At 45.0% G+C, this 25,754-nt stretch overlaps 1 protein-coding gene across 1 annotated transcript in view; it reads left to right on the forward strand.

The window, feature by feature from the left end:
• iars1 (isoleucyl-tRNA synthetase 1) overlaps positions 1–23,653 on the forward strand; it is a 41,757-nt gene extending 18,104 nt beyond the window's left edge. Inside the window, exons 14-34 of the mRNA XM_030374598.1 lie at positions 584–710; positions 3,443–3,516; positions 4,116–4,310; positions 4,885–4,971; positions 5,477–5,560; positions 6,473–6,617; positions 6,917–7,037; positions 7,163–7,254; positions 7,690–7,767; positions 8,193–8,314; positions 9,806–9,908; positions 10,250–10,333; positions 10,927–11,101; positions 15,501–15,613; positions 16,783–16,878; positions 18,563–18,739; positions 19,023–19,143; positions 21,548–21,673; positions 21,789–21,935; positions 22,258–22,410; positions 22,731–23,653. Coding sequence (XP_030230458.1) covers positions 584–710; positions 3,443–3,516; positions 4,116–4,310; positions 4,885–4,971; positions 5,477–5,560; positions 6,473–6,617; positions 6,917–7,037; positions 7,163–7,254; positions 7,690–7,767; positions 8,193–8,314; positions 9,806–9,908; positions 10,250–10,333; positions 10,927–11,101; positions 15,501–15,613; positions 16,783–16,878; positions 18,563–18,739; positions 19,023–19,143; positions 21,548–21,673; positions 21,789–21,935; positions 22,258–22,410; positions 22,731–22,813 — 2,503 coding nt within the window. The 3' untranslated portion in view covers positions 22,814–23,653. The remainder of the gene's footprint in view (positions 1–583; positions 711–3,442; positions 3,517–4,115; positions 4,311–4,884; positions 4,972–5,476; positions 5,561–6,472; positions 6,618–6,916; positions 7,038–7,162; positions 7,255–7,689; positions 7,768–8,192; positions 8,315–9,805; positions 9,909–10,249; positions 10,334–10,926; positions 11,102–15,500; positions 15,614–16,782; positions 16,879–18,562; positions 18,740–19,022; positions 19,144–21,547; positions 21,674–21,788; positions 21,936–22,257; positions 22,411–22,730) is intronic.
• Positions 23,654–25,754: the final 2,101 nt, after the last annotated feature.

Here is a 25,754-nt window from a genome sequence, read left to right on the forward strand (position 1 = left end):
TGTTCAGGAATAAAATCATTACATTGATATATTAGGGGCCTAAATAGAGATCCCTCTTACAAATGGGAATTGATGAACTCATTGGTTGCTGCGTGCGACCTGAAGGCGATGCATACCCCCTGTGCTAGTCTCCTGAGCAATAGGACCCAATACAGGAAGGGTAGAAAGAAGGAGAGGGGTAGCAGGGAGGAGGTAGCTGGGAGTGCAGATCGGGAGAAGTGGGAGCGGGAGAGAATGTTACAAAGGACTAAAGGAGTGGAAGGAGTGGAGGGTTCCTTGGAGAATAGGTTGACCGTTGCAGTTGTGCTTCTAAAAAACGGATTCCGCTTTAGTACCATATGAGAGGTTTGAAGTGACTACAGGTCGCCTTGATTACATTTGTAATTTGTCACAGCAGTGCCCACGGCAAGACACATGCATTCATCCCTTTTCCCTCAAGGCCACAGGGATGGGGCCTCGGATTAATGAATGGAATATTTCACCGGTCATCATGTTGTGTAACCATGGATATTTTCTTAACCACATTTCGAAGTGGCAAAACATGACAATCCTTTTTATTGTTGTATTCATCTTCCTTCTCCAGGGTCCCGGAGTTTGTAGGGGAGAAGCGGTTTGGGAACTGGCTGAGGGATGCCCGCGATTGGGCCATTTCCAGGAACCGTTATTGGGGCACGCCTATCCCTCTGTGGGTCAGCGATGACTTTGAGGAGGTCAGAGATGCACACAGACACACAAGCACACAGACACACAGAGAAATAATGATTGGGTTTATTCATGTTTATTGATTGATTGATTGTTTATTTTATTTATTTAAAAGGGACAATGCACATCAATTGACATTTTTAGTTTACACTCAAAATGTAAATGTGCTGGAATTAGCAAAAAGCTAATTTTGATCTGTTGTCCCTTATATATCATTAACTAGTGTCCCTTTCTGATTGAATTGGTTTTTAAAATGTCTTTCAAAATTGTGCCATAGTGGAAATTATCTATTCCACAATACAATTATAATATTCCTGAATCCATTGAGACAGTAGCCTACAGAAACATTTTTTTAAACCAGAATATGACATTTTTGACACTGAGGAAATATGTTGATGCATGATTGCAGTTTTTATATGGACATCAATACTTTTTGGTGTGTGTCAGGGCTTGGCGCTGTTGACCATAAGATATATACCATGGTATGACACTAGGAGGTGCTAGACCGCAGGGAAGCTACACCACATTAAAATGTAGTTGAATGACTATACTGGGTGCCTGTTCTTCAAATATGGACCACCATGTGTCAATGTTCAAACAAGGACAAAATATATCAACACAATCTTGCTTACTCATGATAACTGAACGGCTGCATCTGGTAATGGATTCTTATGTTATTTCTTTCCCATTTTTCGGATCCGTCATCCAGATTTGTGGGTGTGTTTTTCTTCACATGCTCTTGAGCAGCACTTGGGCTGCAGTGCAATTTACTTGAAACATGGCACACAGTACCAACCATCTTTGGATTCCTATAAGACTACCAGGCTGGTGCCATACAACCACAGTTTAGCCTCTAGCTGCTGAAAACCATGGCGTGTGTCGCAGCACCATCCATAGCAACCCGATACATTAAACATAGAAGAAAACCTCAAATTGAATCATCCAACGTGTCATTTATATTTATTTATCTATCTATTCTATTGCAACTTTTGGCCCGTCTCACGGCATTGCTACAGCCCTATTCCTTTCAAATGTTATATGATGGCGCATATGACATACATTTTTTCTTTTTCATCGAATAACTATACCTGTGCATGGTTTGCCTGAAATACATTAGCGTATGGCTAATCCATACCGGGGTACTTTCTATACCAGGTTCACCGTCCACCCCTAGTGTGTGCGCATCCCTAAGGAACAGCATGCTCAATATGGTGAAACACGCAGGGTATTTGAGGATCTGTGTTTGTCATTGCATAGTGCAATGTCCTCCAAGTCTAGAATGTTTCTCCAAGTTTGAATTGTTTGAATGCATACTTGGAAGAGGCTGTCACGGGCCAAGCTTTGTTCTATTCGTCAGGTGTATTGTCAAGATCATCTTGTTTGATACGAAAACAAATCTGAAGATGGTTGAATAGGCAATTGTATCGCTGTTCCTCTATAAATAAAATCATAAGTCCTAGAAACAAAGATTGTTTTTCTGGATTGCACCCAAGTGAGCTAGCCAATCAAGTTAAAGCACGTACAAATGCGCTACACCTACCCTGAAACAACCTTTTTACCTTTTAAGTGTAACCCTTTGATTATATCAAATATATTTAATGAAACAATATGGGACCTTGTGACCTTTTAATCATGAAGTTGGTTCCAGAGCCTGGCTAGCTATGAACCCTATTGTCTTAACAGAATACTAACGCCATAATCAGGTTGTTGGAGTATTGAAATGTTTCCCTCATGCCAGAAAGAGGGACAGCCAGCGACCTGCTTGCTGGAAATAGCACCGCGACTGTTTCTCCATTTCAGTCCGTCTCCCCTGTGTCTCTCCAACACAATCCGGGAGTCTAAACCCATGCTCCCGACGCCACACACGGGCGGTTTGGGTCTGGGCCAGCGAGCCTGTGTACCGTGTCTCCTTTTGGTTTCTTTTTAACCGTCTCCCAGTCTCTCTGTGCTCTCCGCCTCTGCGTCCCCGTCTCTCCATTGTCTGTCACCATTTGGTTCTGTCGCCTCCGTGTCTGTGGGTGGCGTGTCTGAGTGTATCTGGGCCATGTCACCTGCCGCTGTGGCGGAAACTAGAACAGAGTCTGCAGGTTAACTCTCCGAGGACACCAGATAGCGCACTTTATACAGATTCTTTTTTAAGGGAAAGTTGCAGTCAAGAGTGCATATTAGTAAGCCTATATTAGAATAGAGGTCTGTTTGCAAGGACTGAGTAAGTCTGGAGAGAGAAAACGTGACAATGCGAGGTTTAGGGGCAATTGTTGTATCTAACCTAGAAAAAACGTTTCCGAATGGTTAGGAAGACCTTAGAGCCTATCGGAATTAGCTAATATTACACCTGATAATCTTCCAGTATGGCTTTCCAGGAAACAATGTTGGCGGTTTTCCACTGTCCCGTGCATTCTTTTTGCGTTGTGTTCAGTGTGGACTAAAGCCTATTGTGTGCAGTAGTTCTCATGCTGGCTTTAGCTACAGGTCTTGACTCTTTACCCAGTTCATTTGGCCAGCAGAACCCATCCATTGGGAACTTTTCCCTAACTATTTGTGTTTAGTGATCTGAAAAGGTCATGATATACGCTACATTGAAAACAAATCAAGAAAATCCACGCTTATTATTTTGTATTACCACTAATACCATCGTTAGTAATTAATGTGTGTGTGTGTGTGTGTGTGTGTGTGTGTGTGTGTGTGTGTGTGTGTGTGTGTGTGTGTGTGTGTGTGTGTGTGCGCGCGCGCGCTCTAGGTGGTGTGTGTGGGCTCCATTGCAGAACTAGAGGCGCTGACCGGCCACAAAGTCACTGATCTCCACCGGGAGAGGTGAGTCCCTGATGGGGTCGGGCAATCATCCGGCCGAGCTGTAGTTCCCCTGCTGTCCCCTTGTTTGTCTCCACCGGCCGCACATCTATTGGGACATGTCCAGGGGAACCAGGGTGGTGTCTAAGGCAAAATCAATCTGTGTCCTCCACACTGGTGTCCAATTCCATCTCCTTAATGGAAGTGGGACAACCTTGTAAATATGATCAGGGGATCATTAAACATTGCCGTGTTTTACTGCACAGAAGGTGGAACAATCACGACCCGACATAAAACCATTTATTTGATGTCGTTATATTACTTTTACAGATGTGAGACTATATTAGAGGGCTACGTCTTTGGCCTTTTTAATACCTTATAAATAAGACATCTCTCGACTTAATACGTCGGCTGTGATGGAAAGTTTATAAAGTGGCACACACACACACAGGTGGGCCTGTTGGCAGCAGGAGGATTGCGGCAGGTTCCCGCGCCATCTGTTGTAATCTATTGTAAACCTGATTTTGTTTTCCTGGCATTGGCTTTGCGAGGGCCTCATCAAACAGTCCCGGCTCCGTCTCAAGACTGCTGCTTGAATACGTGATTGCTTAATGTCTCCGCAGCATCGACAGCCTGACCATCCCGTCCCGCTGTGGGAAGGGCGTGCTGCGCCGGATCTCGGAGGTGTTCGACTGCTGGTTCGAGAGCGGCAGCATGCCCTACGCCCAGGCCCACTACCCCTTCGAGAACCGCAAGGAGTTCGAGGACACGTTCCCCGCCGACTTCATCGCTGAGGGAATCGACCAGACAAGAGGATGGTGTGTGAGGGAGGAAGGGAGGGAGGGACGGATGGATGGCGTGATTGATTAAACAAATGTATCAAAGGAGGAAGTAATGGAGAGCTGAGGTAGGGCCAGCGGATAAGGACGAAGACCGTAGCTGTTGTTATGAAGGGGAGCTGGGTGGGAGGAGGGGTGGATGGGCAACGGAATTCATGTACAATATACAAAGGGGATGGACGTATAGGAAGGAGAACAACAACATCATTGGTTGCAGGTTTACTTAGGAAACCAGCTGGATGAATGGGGTGAATAGAGAAGAGGAGAGGATGCACAGATGGGGGGCGGGGGGAGGGGGATGATGATAAAATGGGAAGGGATAAACGGCCAGGACAGCCATGCCCCCTGCAGGCTTGATGGAGCACATGATTATTGGCTGATGGTCGTCATGCCACACGAGGCCGACGAGACGGTATTGATGAAATCCATGAAGGAGGCGTGGAGGTGCCTCGGGGCTTTGGGCAAAGGCCCCCCTTCAGTTATATAAGCATCCATGGCGCCTTGGCCCCTGCCTTGACCCGGTCTGTGGCTCTCCCTGTGCTCTGTCCCCCAGGTTCTACACCCTGCTGGTCCTGTCCACCGCCCTGTTCGGCAAGCCGCCCTTCAAGAACGTCATCGTCAACGGACTGGTGCTCGCTAGGTGGGTGTCTCGTCTCTGACCTAGAAGCCTCCTCGCCGCGTTCCCCGTGTCCCACTTTGTAGCCTATTTATCCACGGCCTCTTACGCGCCTCCTACAACTCTGCTTGCCTTTCATCCTTCCCTCTGCGCCCTTTTAATTGTCCTCTGCTCCCCCAACGCCCAACACAATCTCCGTTCCAACCCTCACACCAGTGGTCTGTCCCCCCCTGCTCCCCCTCCTCGTAGTAATGGTTACTGTAGTGACCGGCTAACGTGCATCGCCGTATCTACAGGCAGTACAGTGGATGTATATGTGTCAGTATGCGGGACGGGACACATTTAACCGTGAGCGATGCTCTCATTCGGGGCGGCCTCTCGCTGGCCCGAGGCGCTGAGCCCCGCACTGCTCCGCGCTATACAATCAGGCCCGCTGACCCGGAAAGACTTGGCCCATTTGAATACCAACCGCATGCATGGAATCTTACATTTCTATGTGTGTGTGTGTGTTTGTGTGTGTCCCCTCCAGCGATGGGCAGAAGATGAGCAAGCGCAAGAAGAACTACCCAGATCCCGGGCTGATCGTGAAGAGCTACGGCGCCGATGCCCTCAGGTGAGCGCCGCGCTGGAGCTCGTACGAGGAAGGGTGCTTTTACTAAGGCAATGAATGTCAGAGGGCCATGCGACTGTTCTAAGGTGGTTAAATGGTGTATATTAGACCTGAACATTGGTAATGGAAGGATTAGAAAAGTTAACTTCCTCAAGTACACTCTCCCAATTTCAATATTCACACTGACGCAAATATGTAAAGGACATTTCTCCTCTGTCTCCTCCAGAGCCCGGAGGCAAAGGGTTGGCCATATGGCTTAATGAATGTAGACACACACACACACACACACACACACACACACACACACACACACACACACACACACACACACACACACACACACACACACACACACACACACACACACACACACTTTAATGTAGGAAAGATGATGTCACATTATAGTTAATTTGCCTTCTCATTGATCAGTATACATAACGTCTGTGAGATGTCTTTAGCTTCTTTGCCATATTCTTGGATACATGCTCTTGCTCTGATAATTTTTCCATTCCATAAATTTAAATACAGGATTTAATGTACTGACTGCTGAGCAGTGCGTTTGTTATGTAAATGTGTGGATCGTGACAATGGTACATGGATTGCATTTATATAGTGTTTTTCTGAACAGAGGCCCCTCAAAGCACGTAAGAATTGGAGCTTGACATTCACACGTCCATACACACAATCACACACCACAGAATAAAGGTTGGGTCAACCATGCAAGGCACTAGCTGGGCTGGAGCCATTAGGGTGGGGTGTCTTTCTCAGGGATGCCTTGACACTTGGGTAGAAGGAGCCATGGATGGAACCAGACAACCCATCCTACCTCCTGAGTTACTGCTGCCCAATAATAAGAATTAATTGAATCACTTGTATCCATTGTGTGTGTGTGGGTGTGTGTGTGTGTGTGTGTAGACTGTACCTGATCAACTCTCCAGTGGTGAGAGCCGAGAACCTGCGCTTCAAGGAGGAAGGCGTGCGGGATGTGCTGAAGGACGTCTTCCTGCCCTGGTACAACGCCTACCGCTTCCTGGTGCAAAACGTGCAGAGGCTGCACCAGGTACATATATACACGGTTAAGCCTCCACTCACATTCTCCTCCTTTCCCTAGGCTCTTCCTAGTGCAGTTGGTGCAACCTCTTTAGTTTTTTAGAGCAAGGCGATAATTTGGTTTATTTTAAATAATTTTGTGTTTTATACAATGTCAAAGCTCAATTTTGAGCTGTTTGAGCTGGAGAAAGGCAGTGTAATTTTAAAACATAAAGGCATATGTCCATGTATCACACCAAGCCATACTGGTCTGCCATGCGCATGCACTAATTCATGTATTCCTGGTGTTTCTGCACATCCGGGGATCAGGAGCAAGATGTTGCGTTCCAGTACAACGAGAACACCGTCAAGCAGAGCGACAACATCATGGACAAGTGGGTTCAGTCCTTCACCCAGTCCCTCATTCAGTTCTTCAGGGCCGAGATGGATGGTGAGAACCCTCCCTTTTAATACTAGAGAAGCTTGCACAAAGCTAGCTCAAAGCCGCCAGTTTCCATGCGGCTGTGGTGCACACAGCATTGGTTCCAGAGCAGTGACGTCGGTGTCTCATTGCAGCGTACCGCCTGTACACGGTGGTGCCGCGCCTCGTCAAGTTCGTGGACATGCTCACCAACTGGTACGTGAGGACCAACCGCCGCCGGCTCAAGGTGAGGCCTCTGCTGATTTTTTTTTTTCCAACTTATTTTCACATTCGCCACTAAAGTGGAACTCACAAGTCTTGACTGATCACTAACTAACGTGGTACATCAAGTCAAAAATCCAATCAATGCGTCCAACTAAAATAACAAATGAAATGTGATATCGCAAGTTGGAAAATGCTGCATGCGTACATTTGCTTCTTATTATAGCTCGAGCGGGGAGACCGGTGGTAAGCCACCATCGATCCCATTGCAAAGTTTCCGATCGTACTCATTGCAGAGCCTCGCTCAGCATTGTGCTTCGGGGCTATTCCACCTCCCGTTCGTTTGCGTGGTCGGGAGAGGCTGCACAGGGGCCCCTGCCATCCCCGTGCACGCGCAAGACAACGCTTGCTCCCGGTGCTTCTCTGTGGGCCAGCACTCATGCCTGTGTGACCTTTGCAGGGGGAGAGCGGCACGGAGGACTGCCTGTGGGCGCTGGAGACCCTCTTCAGCGTGCTCTTCTCCATGTGCAGGCTGATGGTGAGTCAGGGCCATTAGGCACGCGCACGATGCTGCCGGCCGCGCACACACAGTGAAGAGGGAGAGCGAGGGGAGTGAAGAGCGCTGTGATACCAAGGCCGGGCTGCTGTGTGTTTGTGTGTGCACCTGAGACGGAGAGAGAATGGTGGTGTGTGTGTGTCTGTGTATATTCATGAATAACGAGAATGTAGGAGTTGAAATGTTATTTTTCACACATTGCCAAGATGCTCACATGTGCGGCGAGAGACGAGCACTTAGGTAACGGCAAACAAGCCAATGTTCATTTTAAGAACAATATAAATGCTTTGCAACATTCAAGAGAGTTCTTCAAAAACTCTTCTCTCCCCTTCTGGAGGGAAGAGTTGGGGCAAGTGAGGGCGTCTGACGCACAGGAAGTGATTAATCCGTCCCCCCGACCCCCTCAGGCTCCGTTCACTCCCTTCATCACCGAGATGATGTACCAGAACCTGCGTCGCCTCATCGACCCGGCCTCCGTGGAGGAGAAGGAGGCTGGCAGCATCCACTATCTCATGCTCCCCCAAGTCAGGTGTGTGTGGGTGACCATAGGGGCCTGTACCGTCCGTATTGTGTAAGGTGCCACCAGGTACTTCAATAATGATGGGGGTTAGGCATCTCGGACACTTGTAGTATGACGCAAAGGTGTGTGGCGCTTTTAATATACAACATGGCTGTAATAGCTCTCATACACAGAGACGGTGCTAAAAAAATATCATAAATGGGTCAAAGCCCTAGGGAGATCCATTTTTTTTTTTCAATCAATGTGCTAAAATTAGAGCTGAAACTTACATTAAATAGAAAGTGGATTGAATTGAAAACGCTTTCTCATCCAAAGCCGTTTGTCCATTCTGGGCCTCTGTAGAAGCACGGCGGTAAAATAATGCACAGCATGCATTGTTTACCACCGTAAAGTACATTATTGTCCTACAATTGAAACACTGGAGTGGTTTATTCGCTTCTACCACAGTTACAAACAATGATTAGAAAGCTGCTTTGAGCATACTGTTTCTGCCTTCTCTGGGGATCTGGTCGATAGATGTCTGTGACCGTTGTAAATGTAGGATTTGTAGGGCATTGATTCAGAGCTGCTAAAAGGCAGACGTCTCCCATTACTGTAAAATAGTTCAAACCCCTGGAGCGTTGTTGACCAAAGAGAACAAGTATTCAATATTGCTGTGGTTGCTGGTACCATTTATTTTCCCCCCATTGCACAAAATCAGCTCTTTGGATTGCTGCTTATTTTTACATATTTTGGATTATGTCTTATCTCTACCTTCAATAACTCAACGTATTCTGACGGGGTTATGGAGGCACGGTGGGCAGCTCCATCCCCGGCTACAGACCTACTTTCACTCATTCGTCCCCATGATATTTTTTCACCCTCCTTTCCTGTGTGCACCCCTTTCCCCAATGAAGACGCGTTCCTTGCACACAACTCGGACACAAAGCATGTGCCACACAAACCCAACCATGCACACGCTCCCTCCGTTCTGGCCTCTCAGACGTTTATATCTCCTGTAAGCTCGATTCATCGGTAGGTTCGGATGAAGCTCAAATCAGGTCTCTGTGGTTGAAGGACACACTGTGCCTCAGCCGGTCCTTCAGGGTGCCATTCAGGTTTACAGATGCATTTTTATCTTGTCCTATCGGACGGGAGGACATTTTGGTCTAGATAACAGTTTTTTCGGTCATCATCATCATACCCATCACCTCATGACTGCATCCTGAGTGGTGTAATGGTCTCTGCTTGACTTCTCATGGCAAACCCGACTGACAATGAGCGATTTCAAGGTTTAAAGACCATTTTTCCCATGCGTTTCTCTGTACGTCCCGCACCTGCTCTTGACCTGCTTGACCTACTGGAGTTAGGGGATGGGTCACTGCTATCCTGTATCAAAAATCATCTGCTGTCCAATTAGTTCTGAAAAATAAAGGCACTTCCCCACCATGGTTTTAAACGAGGTAGGAGGCTGAGGCATTAATCCGGGACATTTTTCTCCCTCTGCTTTCTTTGCGATAGGGAGAGTTTGATTGACAAGCGCATAGAGAGTGCCGTCTGCCAGATGCAGTCGGTGATTGAGTTGGGAAGAGTGATCCGAGACAGGAAGACACTACCTGTTAAAGTAAGTTGACCACTTCACTTCACTTCCCCGGACGCAAATTCAACATGGGGATGTTCATTATATCAGTAGTTACTTGATAGTGTTTTTTGGTTTGCCAAGGTAGTTCCGACCCGACATTAATTCAGTATAATTTAATATTGATATAATTTAATGCAATTTATTTCCGCAAATTGCCTTGGAATATCAAATGAATATATTATGATGTGGTGATTCTGTGTCCTTAAGGGATTTAAATGAATTTAAATGTCCCAGACGTAAAATAAACCAGAAGAAATTCCATTATAAACATTACAAGATTGCATCTTTGTTCACATCACATTGTTTGTGTGTTTCTATTAAAGTATCCCCTTAAAGAGGTAGTGGTGATCCACCAGGACGCTGAAGCACTGAAAGACATCCAGTCCCTGCAGAAATACATCCTGGAGGTAAGGTGGACGTATTGTATTGGAACCCAGTTGCAATCTCTATTCAATGCAACATTCATTCTTTTGTTGTTCAACATTTGCAATTCCCTAAAAGCATTGGATAAGAGTTTTACAAAGGCAAACCAAATAAAAGTGGGATTGAAAAGTAAGGTTTATTCCTTATGATTAACTATAGATTATTTTATTGGGAGTTCAATCAAAAGCCCTCCTGGGGTTTGTTGATTTCCCGAGATTCCGCCGGTTTAGTGTCAATTTTTCTATTTGTAATGCTATTTGCATCAACGCGCTGCACAGTCATCTCCATCTTACTGTCTGTGCTCAAGGTGTCTTCACAGTGACGCTGTCCAGCTCTTTTTCTCTCACTCCCTCCCGCCTCCACCCGCTGGAGAATCTCTCCTATCTCTATAACTCAGTCTGAGCCTCTGCGAGTCTTATCCGACAAAAGTGTCATTTTTGGGAAGGAGAAAAGTATTTAACCATTTTAAGGTCGATTTATTGAGCGTTATTCCAGGGGTCCTTCAACTAGGACTTGGCATTTGGCATTTTAGATAGGATTATTCTAATTCCTTGCACATCTCTGTCGCTGCGTGCAGGAGCTCAATGTACGCGAATTGACCATGTCGACGGACAAGGACAAGTACGGCATCCGTCTGCGAGCGGAGCCCGACCACATGGTGCTGGGGAAGAGGCTGAAGGGAGCCTTCAAAGCCATCACAGCCTCCATTAAGGAGCTGTCCAGCGAGCAGCTAGAGGCCTTCCAGAAGACAGGTGTGTGTTTGTTTCGGGTGGGAGTCTGCATGCGTGTGTTCTCACACGTGCCAGCTAGGTTTATTTTCTCTGTGGACGTTGTACAAAAGCAAACAACACAGAGCTAGCACATTTGAACGGGTTTCAAGGCGTTTATCTTCAAACGTCATTGAATAGCGTGACAGTGCCTCTTTTCCCTCGCTAAATACTGAGCAGTCCCCAGGGCGGCTTGGTGTTTCAACCAGCTCGTGCTCTAACCACATTGGCAATGGGCTTGTAGTGACCTACTTTCCTCTCCGGCCTATTTCCTGCTTTTAAAAGGCAAGAAATGCTCATAAGAAATGGATATATATCAGAATAAATACAGAAGGCAAACAATACATTAGATGCTCAGGATACAATCCTGACGGAGGGGTTTGAATGTAGTTTATACTCTGCATGAAGTGCATCCATCTACTGCAGGTTGCAAGTGTGGGTTCCAAGGTTTTCCCGGGTCTTCAATTAATGGGAAAACCCAAATTGAGTGTCGTATCCTCAGGGGCGGCTCTCCGGAGGTCAGCGGGGCTGTGGGAACCTCCCATGTTCCAATTACACTGTGCTGTGTACGTCCATCCGATGAGTATTGACAGCGGGGTGATTGGAGGCGGGAGAGACTGATAGAGGTTGACTCGTCAGCCCGGTTGGATGCACTCGTCGTGGCTGATGAGATGTAAGACACGGTTGGCCCGAGGCTAAGAGTGGGGAAGTGTGAGGTTCCAGTCGTTCAACGACGATCAGACGGACAAGTGTGACAGTGCCAACGATCTGGCCCCAGGCAACGCACCATAAGGCCAAGCGCCCTGCGCACAGTTTCGGGTCGATCATCAATCGCTGTGATGTAAGAAAGCTTTTTGCAGGAGGTATTAAATACATCCAGGCGACATTTGGACCTGCGTCTGAGCGCCTGTTCGTCCTATTCAATGCAAAGGAGCTGTAGAGTAAATATTCTGTGTGTGTGATCTCTTCATTGTTATCAGAAGACGAGGGGGTTAATAGGCAGGGGACGGGGGGGTGAATCGGGTGTTTGGACTCAGGAAATCAAAGCGTGGAGATTCAGGAATACAGAACAAACGGCTGACTTTTTCACTCTCCCTCTGGGTGTGGAGGAGAGAGAGCGTCATGGCTCTTAGCCGGAACACAGACGTGGGTAATAGGCCTATCTCACGAAAATCGGAAATGACGTCACACCGGGTAAACATTCTTCCGGCGTAGTCATTTTTGTATTGCCGTCAATGCAAAAATGGATCGTTTCTTCGCCACTTCCCTGGTGGGTATTCCCAAATTGCGATTCGAAGATGTGCAGAAGATTGTGGAGACACACTCAGCAACACCACAGCCCAGGCTGACAAAGGGGTACAAGTTTTTTGTGGAGGAGTTTGTACACAATTATCAAGGTAAGTTGTCTAAGGTGTTTTGTTGTTGTCAGTAGGCTACTCAATGGCCGCCTTGCTCATTCATGTTTTGTGATGACAAGCAAACCATTTACGATCCATATAAATCGTCAGAAATATTGTCTGGATGTGAAATGTGTGTAAAATGATCATATTTGTTACGTGTAGACTATAATATTATGAATATAATTAGCCATGGTGGCTATGAAGTCTCCGTGTGTAGCGTTAGCATTTTAGCATTAGTTTAGCCGAGGATAGGTTCAGCTAGTTATTTGCTGACCAGTTTTCTTCCGATCAGCGACATATTATTAACATTATGTACATGCTAAGTGTCAAATATAGTTGATGGAAAGGTGAGAGGTAGATGCAACCGCTCGATGAGGAGCCCCACATACTACAGGTTTCTGCTGAGTTAGGGCCCGTTGGCCCAAGTCTGTTAGTTTTGATAGTCTGTCTGGACTAACAACTGCAGTTGCAGTTTTCCTCTTCTTCTGAAGTTCAGATCATTTTCATTGTTCTTTCTTACAAACAGTAGCGTGCTTAAGACTTGGCCCACCTAGCTTGCTGCAATGTTGTGGCTGTACAGAGTAGACCTATGTATTTTTCTTCCTCTTCATTAAGGCACAAGCCGTAAATAAAGGAAATGTGTTGAGTGCATTAAAAGGACAAACATCTGGGCTAGTTCATGTTATAACATTGCTAAAACAACATGTAATGGTGGCCCAAGAGTTTTGCACGGAACTGTACATGGCTTTTCTGCGGTTGCAGGCTCCTTGCCAGTTTCCAATGGCCTTATATCAAGGTCCTACCTACTAAGTTCAGTAACTCAATTCTTATGGTGTTCACAGATCACCCTGGAGGCTGTTGGACAACTGGGTCTCTCAGAGCTGTAGCTGTGCTGCGGGCAAAGGCTTCTGTAGCCATATAACCGCTCTGTTCCAGACAGCGCATTATGTGCAGCTGGGCCTTGATGTGGTTCCACCTTCCCTGGCCTGTACCAGTCAACCACAGATGTGGCATCGACCTCGAACCCATGTGTGCTGTTGTGTCCTCTGTTCAAATCATACACTTCAGTATTTGTCTAGAGTATATGCATTTCCTGTATTGTTGTTCGCCTCAGGGAATCCATCCAGAGGCTGTGAGTGACCTGGTGGTGAAGAAACCCAAGTCGGTGGGGAAGACTGGAGTCAAGTCCACACTCTACAGAGCGTATGCTGGTAAGACATTTGTTTTGCAATTTGCACTCTGTTAAACTTGCTCATTATGAAAAGATGCATATTAGAATACATCTGTTATCACTACAATATAAAAAAAAAGTCACATTTTTATTTGACGTTTCGCCCTTTAATGTCCCACATCCTAGAGGGAATATCCAGCTTGGAGTTGGTACCATCTCAGCTGTGCTGACCTGGAAGATGTCAGCAATGACCTGTTCTTTAAGGCCAGTTGCTACTCTACAACAGTAGATGAAAACTCATCAATGACTGGAATCTTCCTTGAAGGGCGTGGTGTTGGAATCGCCTCTTGTCCAATCCTCTGTGCTTTGCTCCAATGAAGAATATATTGTGTTGAGGGGCAAAACAGACTCCCAAAACACTTGAAACACTTCTTGAGATGGAAACCGAGTATAATATGTCATGGTCTGATCAGACACACAAAACCTGTTGAGGACAGTTTGTGGCCCCATGGACATTTCTTGCAGCCTTGCCTCCAGCTCAGCAATATACTCCAGGGCATCATCCAGTGCACCTACAAAAAAAGAAGACAAATAAGTCTTCATTACCATTCATTCGTATTCACCCTTTCTTTTTATTGTATTGTTATTCTGTATACTTAAGTTTATTTATATTTCTTATTATTAAATTTATTTGTACTGTTTTCTGTTTTTATTTTTTATGTATTAACTATAGGTTGAGTGTACATAGAGTAAAAACCAAAGTCATATTCCTCGTTTGTTCGCAAACCTGGCCAATAAAGCTGAATCTGAATTAATATGCAACCCCAGTTTAACAGTACGTCTGATGTTGATTGAATGTTTTAACGTTAACCATGCCATGTTTGGCAAAATTATACAATAGCCCAACAAGTGTTGAACACAAATAACAGACATAACAGCTAGTAAGCACACATCTACTTACCGGCAGGGGGGCGTGTCGCGTAGTCATGTTCCCCGGTACCTCTCCGGTCCGTTCGTGTTTTGTCCTCTCCTTCAGCTTTTCGAGCTGACACCCGTTTATACACGGGTGTTTTTTTCGGGGCTGTGGTGTAGCTGTTCCAGTCAAAACGACTAGGAACAGCTCCAGTATTCAGCGTAGCACTCCCGTCGTCATAATCAGCCGCTGAGAAATGCCGACTACAGACCAGTGTACTCCCCTTCTGAATTACGAAATTAACTCCTTCATTCCGTCTGATCGCCACTGCTGTATTGGGTATTATTTGGGAAGTCGTGGACATGTAAATACGGTTGTTTTTGTTTTGAATTGGCGCATAGAGGTACACAACAGAAGCTTTTGTTTTTTGACCGCGCCATTGTCAAATATGGACTACGCGACCGGAAGTCACTTTACCCGGTGAAGGCAAAATCGAACGCCGAACCAGGAAGTTGTGAGATAGGCCTATTGTACCCAGTGGCGCTGACGGGAAGAGATGATCCTGGCTAGACTGACTTTGTTTTCAAGCCTGTATAGTTTAAAAGGGTCGGATCTACAGGGGTGAGGGAAGCAAACGCATTGGCAAGGAGGCTGAGATGTCTCATTGAGGTTCTGTTTCAATATTCAATATTTAAGTATCGCTTTATATCCTTTCTTTGACCCCAAATGAAATTCTTATTATGTATATTTTTTTTGATTTCAAATAATTTTAACAAAATTAAATTGAGATTACGGTAATCTCAGACGCCCATTTAATTAGTATTGATTGCTAACAATAAAGGAGAATTGATGACAACCTAACAACGTTTCTCCAACTGGATCTCTGTGTCTGCTCTCCAGGCTCCATCACAGTAGACGGTCACGAGCTGCACGAGGAGGACCTGAGGCTGATGTACACCTTTGACCAGAGCTCTGGCTCAGCCACCCAATACGAGGCCCACTCTGACTCTCAGGTACACCCCCATACTCCCCCATGTTAGAGATCTGCCTCTGATCAGCCCGACCACCAAAAGCAGCCATTCTTCTTCATAGTCTTTTTAAGTCTTCTGTGCTACACTAGGCTATTTTATGTTTACCTTTTGTGTGATATTCAATAATAAGCACCACTAACCCATTACACCTCACATTGAGTCACTGCCTGGTTTAGACTTGCATAAAGTCTTGTCTTTAAAGCGCTGTAAATATCCCTGTATGTCCCAAGGTGTATCCAGAATACTTTGTTGTAACGGCTCTCTAACCAGCTATAGCCTTCCCGTCTCTTTGCTGGGACTGATAAAAAAAAAAGAAAAAGAAATAAAGAAATGCATTTTACAGCTAAGTGGGAAGCAGTGCTGTTCTCTCCCCCCAGGCCCTCTCCAATCAGAGCTCATTCAACCGTACCAACGCCACACGGCTGCACCTTTGTGCCAGTTAACTGGGCTCTGGTCTCTCTCTCTCTCTCTCTCTCGCTCTCGCTCTCGCTCTCGCTCTCGCTCTCGCTCTCTCTCTCTCTCTCTCTCTCTCTCTCTCGCTCTTGCTCGCTCTTGCTCGCTCTCCCCCCCGCTCTCTCACCCCCTCTTCCTCCCTCCAAGTCCCATCTGTCTCCCCTTAACAAATTTCTTTCAGCTATCTTCGTTTGCTTCTGATTTCTCTCTAATCTCCTATTAATTATTGCTTTATTTCTGTGGTTTGAGATGTTCGAAGGGGGGGGGGGGGGGGGGGGGGATTAGATAGTTATCAAGACAAATTCACGTGTAAAGTTCGCATGGGCAAATGAGTTTGAACTGAAGGCCATACTATAACCTATTATAAGTTGACCTGATTCATGACGTACTCTAAAAGGAGGTGTCCTCATATCTATATTTGCCTCAGCATGCCTATGATGTCAGTCTCATGGAAGATGGGCATTGCCGGCAATTGACCTTCACCCATCACGTGAAGGTCCCTCTGCCGCTCTATCTTACTCTCTCTCTCTCTCTCTCACTCTACCCGTGCTCTGTGCTGCATCATTTAATAATACTGTGCCAATAAAAACTATTTGGACATCTCTGGGAGCATGTAGCGCAGCATGTAGTGTGAAGGTTCTCGCTGTGTGCCGTGACTCTAACAGCCCCCCCTCCCCCCTGCTCCCCATCGCCCCCAGGTCCTAGTGCTGCTGGACGTCAGCCCGGACCAGTCCATGATGGACGAGGGAGTGGCCCGCGAGGTCATCAACCGCATTCAGAAACTGCGCAAAAAGGTGGGCGGCGTAAAATCCCCGGGAGTTCTATTTTTTTATTGTCACCAGGCTGACGGCTCAAACGTGCTGCAGGAGAACCCAAAGCTTAGGTTTGAACGCCAACCAACGTGTGGCTAGGAACACATTTGTCTGCTTTGTTGAATTTGGTTGCACGTGCTGAGGTTCCTGCACGGTGAAGTTTGCCAATCGAACACTGTTGGGAGAACCTAATGCAGCACTGGGTAATGAGACACACAATAAGGCTTCAACGTTGGTGTTACAGAACTTTAAAAATACCCAACATTTACAGTTGGTTCTCTTCACACTAGTGGTGAATATATAGGATGCCAGCTTTTTATTTTTATTTATTTTTTTATACAGGTTGGAGCTTTGCTTTCTTCACATTTTTATTTGTAACCTATTGGAGTGGTGTCCTTTCCGCTTGGCATCCCCTTTACATGCATGCATCAGATGCCAATTGTTGTGCGTTTTATATGTTGGGAAACTTTTCAAAGAATAAATCTCCCATATCATTTTGGTATACAGAGCTATGTCACTGGTGCACATTATCATATTGGGTTTGTTTTCCTCGTTCATTTCCTGTCACTTGTCGCCCTCCGTGGCCATCTGTCATGTCCAATGCCCGTTCTTTTTCATTTTTCTGGATTCATTTTTTTCTTTTTCTTTTATATATACACAGCCGTCCTGACGAATCTTTCCATTGCAGCATCACAGTGAGCAATTTCTCCATCATAAGAAAGGAGGCTTAATGGAGGCTTAATCACAGCCTGGCCCCTTTCACATTGTAACGTTGTGCCTTTGAAGTGGTCCGCCGAGCAAAGACGGATTAGCCACCGGCCTCTTGTTTTCACACAAGAACACAAACCGTTTTTCCGTGCTCCTATGGCGGTTGCCGGCGAATGGGCTCCCGGCCAGACTAAATACCTCCTGTTATTCCAAACTGAGTGCAGCTAAGAATGTTTCCACCGCGGCGTTGGGAATTTAATTGAACCGTTTGTCGAGATGTTTTTGTAGTAGTTTGTGGGAGGAGGTGTTGTTGCATTATAGTGTAATGTTTTTTTTGGGTTTTTCCCTGATGTGGAACAAGGTTCAGAGGTTCTCTCGTGAATCGACGTTCACAGAGCTTTTTTGGGATGGATAACGTGCATGTGCTTTGCCAAAGGACAAAAAGTCATATGTTTTACAAAGATAAGACACAAAAGAAAAAAAATTATAACACTGTATAATTCACATTTAAACTGAATTGACTGTCATGTTAGATATTTCATCTATAATATTAGATTGCTCTTTCCCTCTCCCTGTCTCTCTCATCCAAGCCATCCTCTTGAGAGTGCAGTCAAAGCCTTGACTTGACAGGGAAGGCTTATATAGTCTTCATTGATTGACTGCTCCTCTGTATCTAGCCAACACGGTTCATCTGCCCTTGAACCCAATACTGTAAATTATGTTTATGTGTGGGTGCCTACGTAGGAGTGTGTTGTGCACACTGTAGAGTACAATAAAGTCAATATATTTTTGTCAAGGTCAGAAGAAGCTTATTTTATTGTTTTTTGGTGTTTTGTTCCTCCTTCCTTCTCTGCTTTAATTAGATCCCCTCCATGCCTATTCAATTAAAATGTTCACAGGTAGCTGAAACGTATTATCAAGTCTAATCCTCAAGTTACTCCTCCGTCTTTGTTTTCAGGGCCACTTGGTGCCTTCCGATGAGATCACGGTGCACTACCGTTGCAAGCCAGCCGGAGAATACCTGGAGTCTGTGATCCAGGCCCACACAGAATTCATCCTTGCCACCACCAAAGCCCCTCTCATGCCCTACCCCGTCCCCAAGACCGCCAGCGTCATTGTGGAGGAGACCACCCAGGTGCGCCAGGACTCTTAGCTTCCACCATTTTCTCTAAAGAATGCTACTGTGATTGTAGCAACTCTGGTGCACACCAAAGCAAGCACCTTATTGTAGGCATGCTGTACGTACCCTTCAAGTTCATAGAATAACTAAGCCGTGTGTCTAATTTCGATTCAACACTCATCTAAGACTAACTTGCTGCAGCGACTTGCATTCTACCGGTGGTTTGGGAAAAACACACATTTTAATACTTTGCATATCTGCATCTCCCCTCGTCTCGTTTTTTGCTGCACTGCGGTAGCTGAAGGGTTCAGACCTGGAGTTCACCATCGTGAAGAGGGGCTCGGCCCCCCAGGGACCCCTCAACGGACCTGCGTGTGCATACGTCAACCTCAAGGTCAAAGTCAACAGCAAGGAGCAAGGTGAGAAGGAATTCACTGTCAAATCACATGATTAAGAACGCAGGGCTTTGTAAGCTGCCTACAGCCATGGACTGTATTGAGACATCTCTGTAGTCTCCTATAGGCTAGTGCAGGGGTGCCCAAATTCTTCCCTCTGGAGGGCCAAAATTTAATCGGGGGGAGGCTCGTGGGCCAAAATTGTAATTTTTCAGTATATTAGGTTAAATATGGGTATAAATAGCATGCGTGTGCAAAATCAACACTATCACAAGGTCATTTTGAAAAATGAATGACAATGTTTATTGTGCTTCACATTAATGTTCAAAAAATAATAAATAAATCATAAAATCTATCTTCTTTAAATTAGAAAAATAATTGAATATAAACAAATATTATTGACAATGCCAACGACATCCTACATCACGTTCCTTAGGCCGATATTCTTAGCGCACAGTTGCTCCTGATGCAAAATGCAATGATATTTAAAAATCGAGCCACCACACTCACGGACTTTGTCCGACACAAGTGCAGTTAGACCTTCTCTCTTACCGACCATGGCCGGAGCTCCATCAGTCGTGATGCCAGATAGGTTTTCCCACTTCAAACCATTCTTGTCCATAACTTGCTCCACTGCCCTAAAAATATCGATACCTCTTGTCGTCCCTTTCAGTGTTTCAAGGCCCGCTAGTTCTTGGCACACTTCAAAGTCCTCATTGACGCCTCGCAAAAACACCAGCAACTGTGCTGAGTCCGATATGTCGGTGCTTTCATCGCATGCGATGGAGAAGGCAGAAAACCGACCTGCTCTTTGGACTATCTGGCCCCGAACGTCTTCGGCCATGTCCTCAATACGGCGGGTCACCGTGTTCCGTGACAGGCTTATTTGAGAAAAGGCCCGCTTCTGAGTTGGACACACAGCTTCAGCAGCAACTGTCAGACACTCTTTTACAAAATCACCCGCAGCAAAAGCGTGTCCACTTCTGACAATGATGTTGCTAATGCGATAACTTGCAAGGGTGGCATTTTCTTGTGCAGTGGATGGCTGAAGTAAAGTTTGCTGCTGTGTTTCTAGCTTCATTAGCAAGTTTGCCACCTTTACCTTTCGGTGCTCGCCTGTGTATTTGCGAACTGGTGAGAATGCTTAGTTTCATAGTGACGACGAATGTTGTACTCCTTTAAAACAGCGACCTTCTGCTTATATACCAGGCATATTGCGTTGGAATCGACCTCGGTAAATAAATAATCATGTTCCCAACATTTTTTTAATTTGTGTTTGTCTGTGTGCCACTGCCGCTCCATCCTTGCGTCTCACTTACTCGCTGTCACGTGACTTCGGATTGGAGCGCAAGAGGATAGGAGCTCAACAGCGCCACCCTACCATCAATGTATCACAATGTTATTCTATGGTCAGGAATGGAAGTGCACCAATCAATAATATTCAATGAGTGCGAGCGCTGATGGTGGAAACCAATAATATGTACAGTGGGTAAGGCGCGGGCCAAATAAAATCTTCTGCTTACATACCAGGCATATTGCGTTGGAATCGACCTCGGTAAATAAATAATGATGTTCCCAACATTTTTTGAATTTGCGTTTGTCTGTGTGCCACTGCCGCTCCATCCTTGCGTCTCACTTACTCGCTGTCACGTGACTTCGGATTGGAGCGCAAGAGGATAGGAGCTCAACAGCGCCACCCTACAATCAATGTATCACAATGTTATTCTATGGTCAGGAATGGAAGTGCACCAATCAATAATATTCAATGAGTGCGAGCGCTGATGGTGGAAACCAATAATATATACAGTGGGTAAGGCGCGGGCCAAATAAAATCAGTCGCGGGCCAAGTTTGGCCCGCGGGCCCCAAATGGGGCTGCCCTGGGCTAGTGAATGGGTGTTCTTGGGCCAAAGGTTGGGCTCTCTGCTAGTTGCCATGTTGAAAACATTTGGCAGACGGATGTCACTTTTATCCCTTTGGGCTGAATGTAACGAGTTTAGCAACATCTGTGAGGCGCAACCCAACAGATTGAAAGCAAGGGTTACCTTGAGTCCTGGAAAACTGAAACTTTTCTCAGCTAGTAAATGACATAATTGATCAAATGCCATGGAAAAATTGTGTTACTCATATTGTGTATTAAGCCTCTGTCCATAGGAAGGTTCCGGCAAAGGTGGAATGGAAAATGTTATTTGATCTTTGATTTGCATAATGTATTTTTATTTTCTTTGCACATTCCATTTAATTAAAGGAATGTGTTTAATTTAGTTGTATTTGGTTCTTATGTTTTTTGTACATTCTGTGCTCACTGTGGCAACATACCAGAAAAAAATATTTTCGGTGCGAATTCGAATTGCAATGAAACTCTTTGTGATCCTGATTCTGAATCGGGCAGGAAACCTAACTGTGTGTCTGTAAATGACTTGTTGCCAGAGGGCGTAGTGCTCTTGGAGAACCCCAGGGGCGACAACAAGATTGACATGGACAACCTCTCCAGGGTGTGCAGCAGCGTCTTTGGCACAAACAACACACAACTCTCTTTCTTCAGTGGCAAGAATGGTGAGTCTCATTTCAACATTCATCTCATACTCACACATGTGCGGATATAAATATGTGTATGCATGCATTCATAGGTTGGCATTGCAATGATTCTGAATGTGTGTGTGTGTTCTAGAGCTGACCAACAAATCGGACATTCAAGCTCTCCTTGGTAACACCCTAAGTGTGACATCATCAGGCTCCGCCCCTAGCCCAGCCCTGGCTACAGACACCATCCTGTGCCCCTATGTCAACCTGCAGCTCTGCAATAGCCGTCCATCTGGTAAGAAGCGAAAGACTATCTATCTATCAATCCTTCATTCTCTTCCCAGCCTTCACCTCTCTCCACTGCCCTTGCCATTCTCATATTCTTCTCCCCTTTTTTTTTTCTTCCCTTTCCATTTTCCCTCCCTCCCCCCACAATACATATCAAAGGTTATGCCTAGCCTGTGCCTTCCAACTTCATCTAGAAAGGTTATAAGTCAATCATTATTCCACTAACACTCTTCATTTATTTTTCTCTCTCACTCTATGCGCGCTCTCTCTCTCTGTCTCTCTCTGCTCTCTCTACCTCTCTCACTCTATCTCTCTCCCATGACTTCCAGAGTGCCTGACTGGGGAGGTGGGTACGCTCCTCCTGGTTAACCCTCTGGGACACAACGCACTGGACTCCTCCGGGCTGCTCCTGGAGGCCACCAGGCTGTTCGGCCTGCGCGGCCGCCGCCTCAGACTCTACCTGGACCAGGAGCTCAGTCAGGGTACAAACACACACGCACGCACGCACACCACAAGTTCTTCTATTAGGGCGCACCTTTCCCTCTGAGACACGGGCTCGCTCTCTTCTCCTCGGAAATGACGTACAGGGTTAGAACGTGCCGGTTACATTTTCAAGAGATGGTGACACAATGATGTGAAGTTTGTGGATTGCACTGCATATTTAAACCAGTTAGTGCACGCATGATGTTCACAAGCCACTCATGTTAGAGTTCAGTGTCTACAAAGAATGTGGAAGGATGGTAAATAGGTCAAATATTTGATGTGTAATTTGTGACGATCTGTATTGTTTCTTTCAATACAGAACTGCCGGCCGACGCTTCTGTTAACTCTCTGAACACCAAGACCTTGTTTGTGAGAGTTCTTCCCACCACTGCCGAGGCATAGGCCCACAGCACCAAAGCGTTCCCAGCTGCCTTCTTGGCTTGACCCATTGTATCCATTTGCAATCCCCCTAGGTTACACAACCAAACAGGCACTGGTTGAACTGAGTCCATGAAAAACCTTTCTCAACTGCTCACACGTTAAGATGCCACCTTGGAAGTACATAAAAACTTGTGTCGCTGTCACACTGGCATATATTTATCAATAGAGTAGCTGTCATTACAGTACCTTGAGATATCTTACGCCATAATCCCTGGTTGGAAGTAAAAGTTATGAGTACAATTCTTCTTTAAGGGAGATCCATCCATGGATATTTTAGATTAAACATTACTTTAATGAACAAAAATTCAATGTAGAATCACAGACGGTTTTCTCAGGTTATAACTAAAGATGTGCTTGGCTTACTCACAAATTATATCACAAATTCCATTTTTATGTATTAAGTAAGAAAATGTAAATGGGAATCCATGCTAGAGCTACAAGACTGGAAGGTTGGGGGCCTCTTTGATCTAGTGTTAAAGCCAACCTTCACACCGCTGGATGCTTTCCCCTTAGCATGGCTGTGAATCAACGCTTCAATGGTGAATGGTTTAGAGATACTTTTCTGCAATGTTTTTTGGAGAACCTGTCCTCCTGTATTACAAATTCAACAGCTTGCCCTGGCAATTAAAATACACTTCACAGATCAAGGTGCAGCCATTTTTTGGTGAATTAGGGTTTGATCTACTTTTATCTTTTGGACAGTGGGAGTAGGTATAGAGTACAATTGGAGTCGCAAGTCCTAAATGTCCTATTTTTGGGGTCAAATTAAATGAACGTAACAATAAAAGAAACTACAAAATCTTTGCTGTCCATTTTTTACATTTCACAGTTGTGTGGGTGTGTATGTCACATGTATGATGTTTTTGTGCGAAACGATTCAAATTTGTAAATTTAGCACCAACATCCGTAAAACTAGACGCCAAGCTTTACGATTAGTGAACGAGACGAATGTAACTTTATAACTATCACTAGAAGTTAAGCCAATTTCTTATATAAAAGCAAACACATGTTGGGCACTGTTATGAACACGTATTTCAATTCAAAACATTTTCCAAATAACATAATTGGCCTGAATGTAGCCTAACTGGGCATGCGTAAATGAAATCCCTCCCTGGGTTGTATTAGTAGGCTACGTAATGGAAACATCTCCAGTAAATCAACATCCATCCTATTTGCTGACAGCCTATTTTATAAATTATCACGGGGAGAATACAAGTGGAGAAAACCCAAACCCAGAAGCACGCCATGAGAGCAACCAACTGCATGTATTCGGATGTTTGACAATTTAAAATCATACAAAATTACACCAAAGGACATTTTCAGTATCAAAATCGATTGTGTTTTAACAGGTTTCCTGGTGTAGCCAACATGTGCATTTTCCGAGCTAGCAACATAATCCATCTGCAGGTACAAAACAACCATATACGCCAACATACAGGATATTATTTCTTGAATGTTGCTGAATGCTAGTTCCAAGTGGTCGTGAACGACCCTTTAGTTTTCTAACGGTAAACGGTCAGTAGTCACGACTCGAGAGCAATGTCAGACGACGGGCTCGCGGATGATCGGGTTTCACCTGTGCTCATGCGCGGAAATAAAGTAGACTTTACTATCTCGCTGGCATCCCAGGCATCAGTTGGCCCCAGCAGGTATGCACTTGAACAGGACACAGCTAATTAGTCCTCATTTGTCGTTAGGCTGTCTTCTGCATCGTTGTCTGTTATTCTGTTAGCAATATTATAATATATGTTATCTCTAGTGAACTGAAACGCTTTTTAAAATTGTTTCGTTGTTGATTAGGCCCGTCGGCCGCCTTTGCTGTGTTATTTGTACTCTTCTTACCCCTCATTACCATAATTTACATATAACCGTTTGCGCGTCACATTGTTCCTAGTTGACAAGGCAATTATAGTATTCTCTCGAGTCTTGGTTAGTTTTTACACCATGTGTTTTGGTTTGATAGCCTCGTTTGGACAATTCCATTAAGCATGCCGACCCCATGCGAAATCCTTAAGTAGGCCATTCATTTTGCTTTTCTAATGAGTGTTTGTTTGCTGTCAAACAGTAGACTACAAAGTCATATAGCTAGATAACACAATACTGTAGAAAGCAAAGATTATTTGCATTGTTCATTACACTTACAATCACTAGAGCTGTTAAATAATGAGGTAATACATGGCATGAGAAATTCAAATAATCATAGGTTAATGTCAGGGAAAAATTCTTATCTGCAATGAAAACTCAATCTAATCAATAAACCATTTGTTTTAAATCAGATACTATGAAGCCAGCATTGTCAAATATAATTCTTAATCAATTGTTAATCAGCCAAATGTGCCTGTTAATTACCGCTTTGAAGCATGCCTCTTAATTAGCATACCAGTTGAGTGTCAGACTAATTCCACTTTAACAACTGCTCACAGCGACCAGAAATGCTGCAGCTGTCAAACAGACAACATAGATTGACATATGAATGAGAAATCCCTCTAGTCCCATTCCCAGTTTAGTCCTATCACACCATTACTTTTATATGATTTAAGCTTTATGTTTCAAGATTGATGATTTACACGTCACCTTTTTTCCGTCTACTTTCCAAATCGTTAAGAGTTGATGTTGTCCATACTTTGCCAGGTTTTCTTATTATGTGAAATATTGTGTGTGGAATAAGTTATGTTTAGAAATATATATATTTTTTCCAAGTGGAAATCTCCCACAAAAACATATCATCCATCGTCTATGATACCCCATCCTCCACGTCCACAGTTAAATGGATCACACCAAGGAAATCGTTGTTATAGTTAGCCTTTGAGTTAAAACGTTCTTTGAATTGACATGACAGATTCTCCAGCCCTAGATAGTCTCCCAAAGCCTTTAAAGGAGACCTGCCTACATGGTCCACCAT

This window comes from Gadus morhua, chromosome 13 (genome assembly GCF_902167405.1).
Source record: "Gadus morhua chromosome 13, gadMor3.0, whole genome shotgun sequence".
NCBI lineage: Eukaryota > Metazoa > Chordata > Actinopteri > Gadiformes > Gadidae > Gadus > Gadus morhua.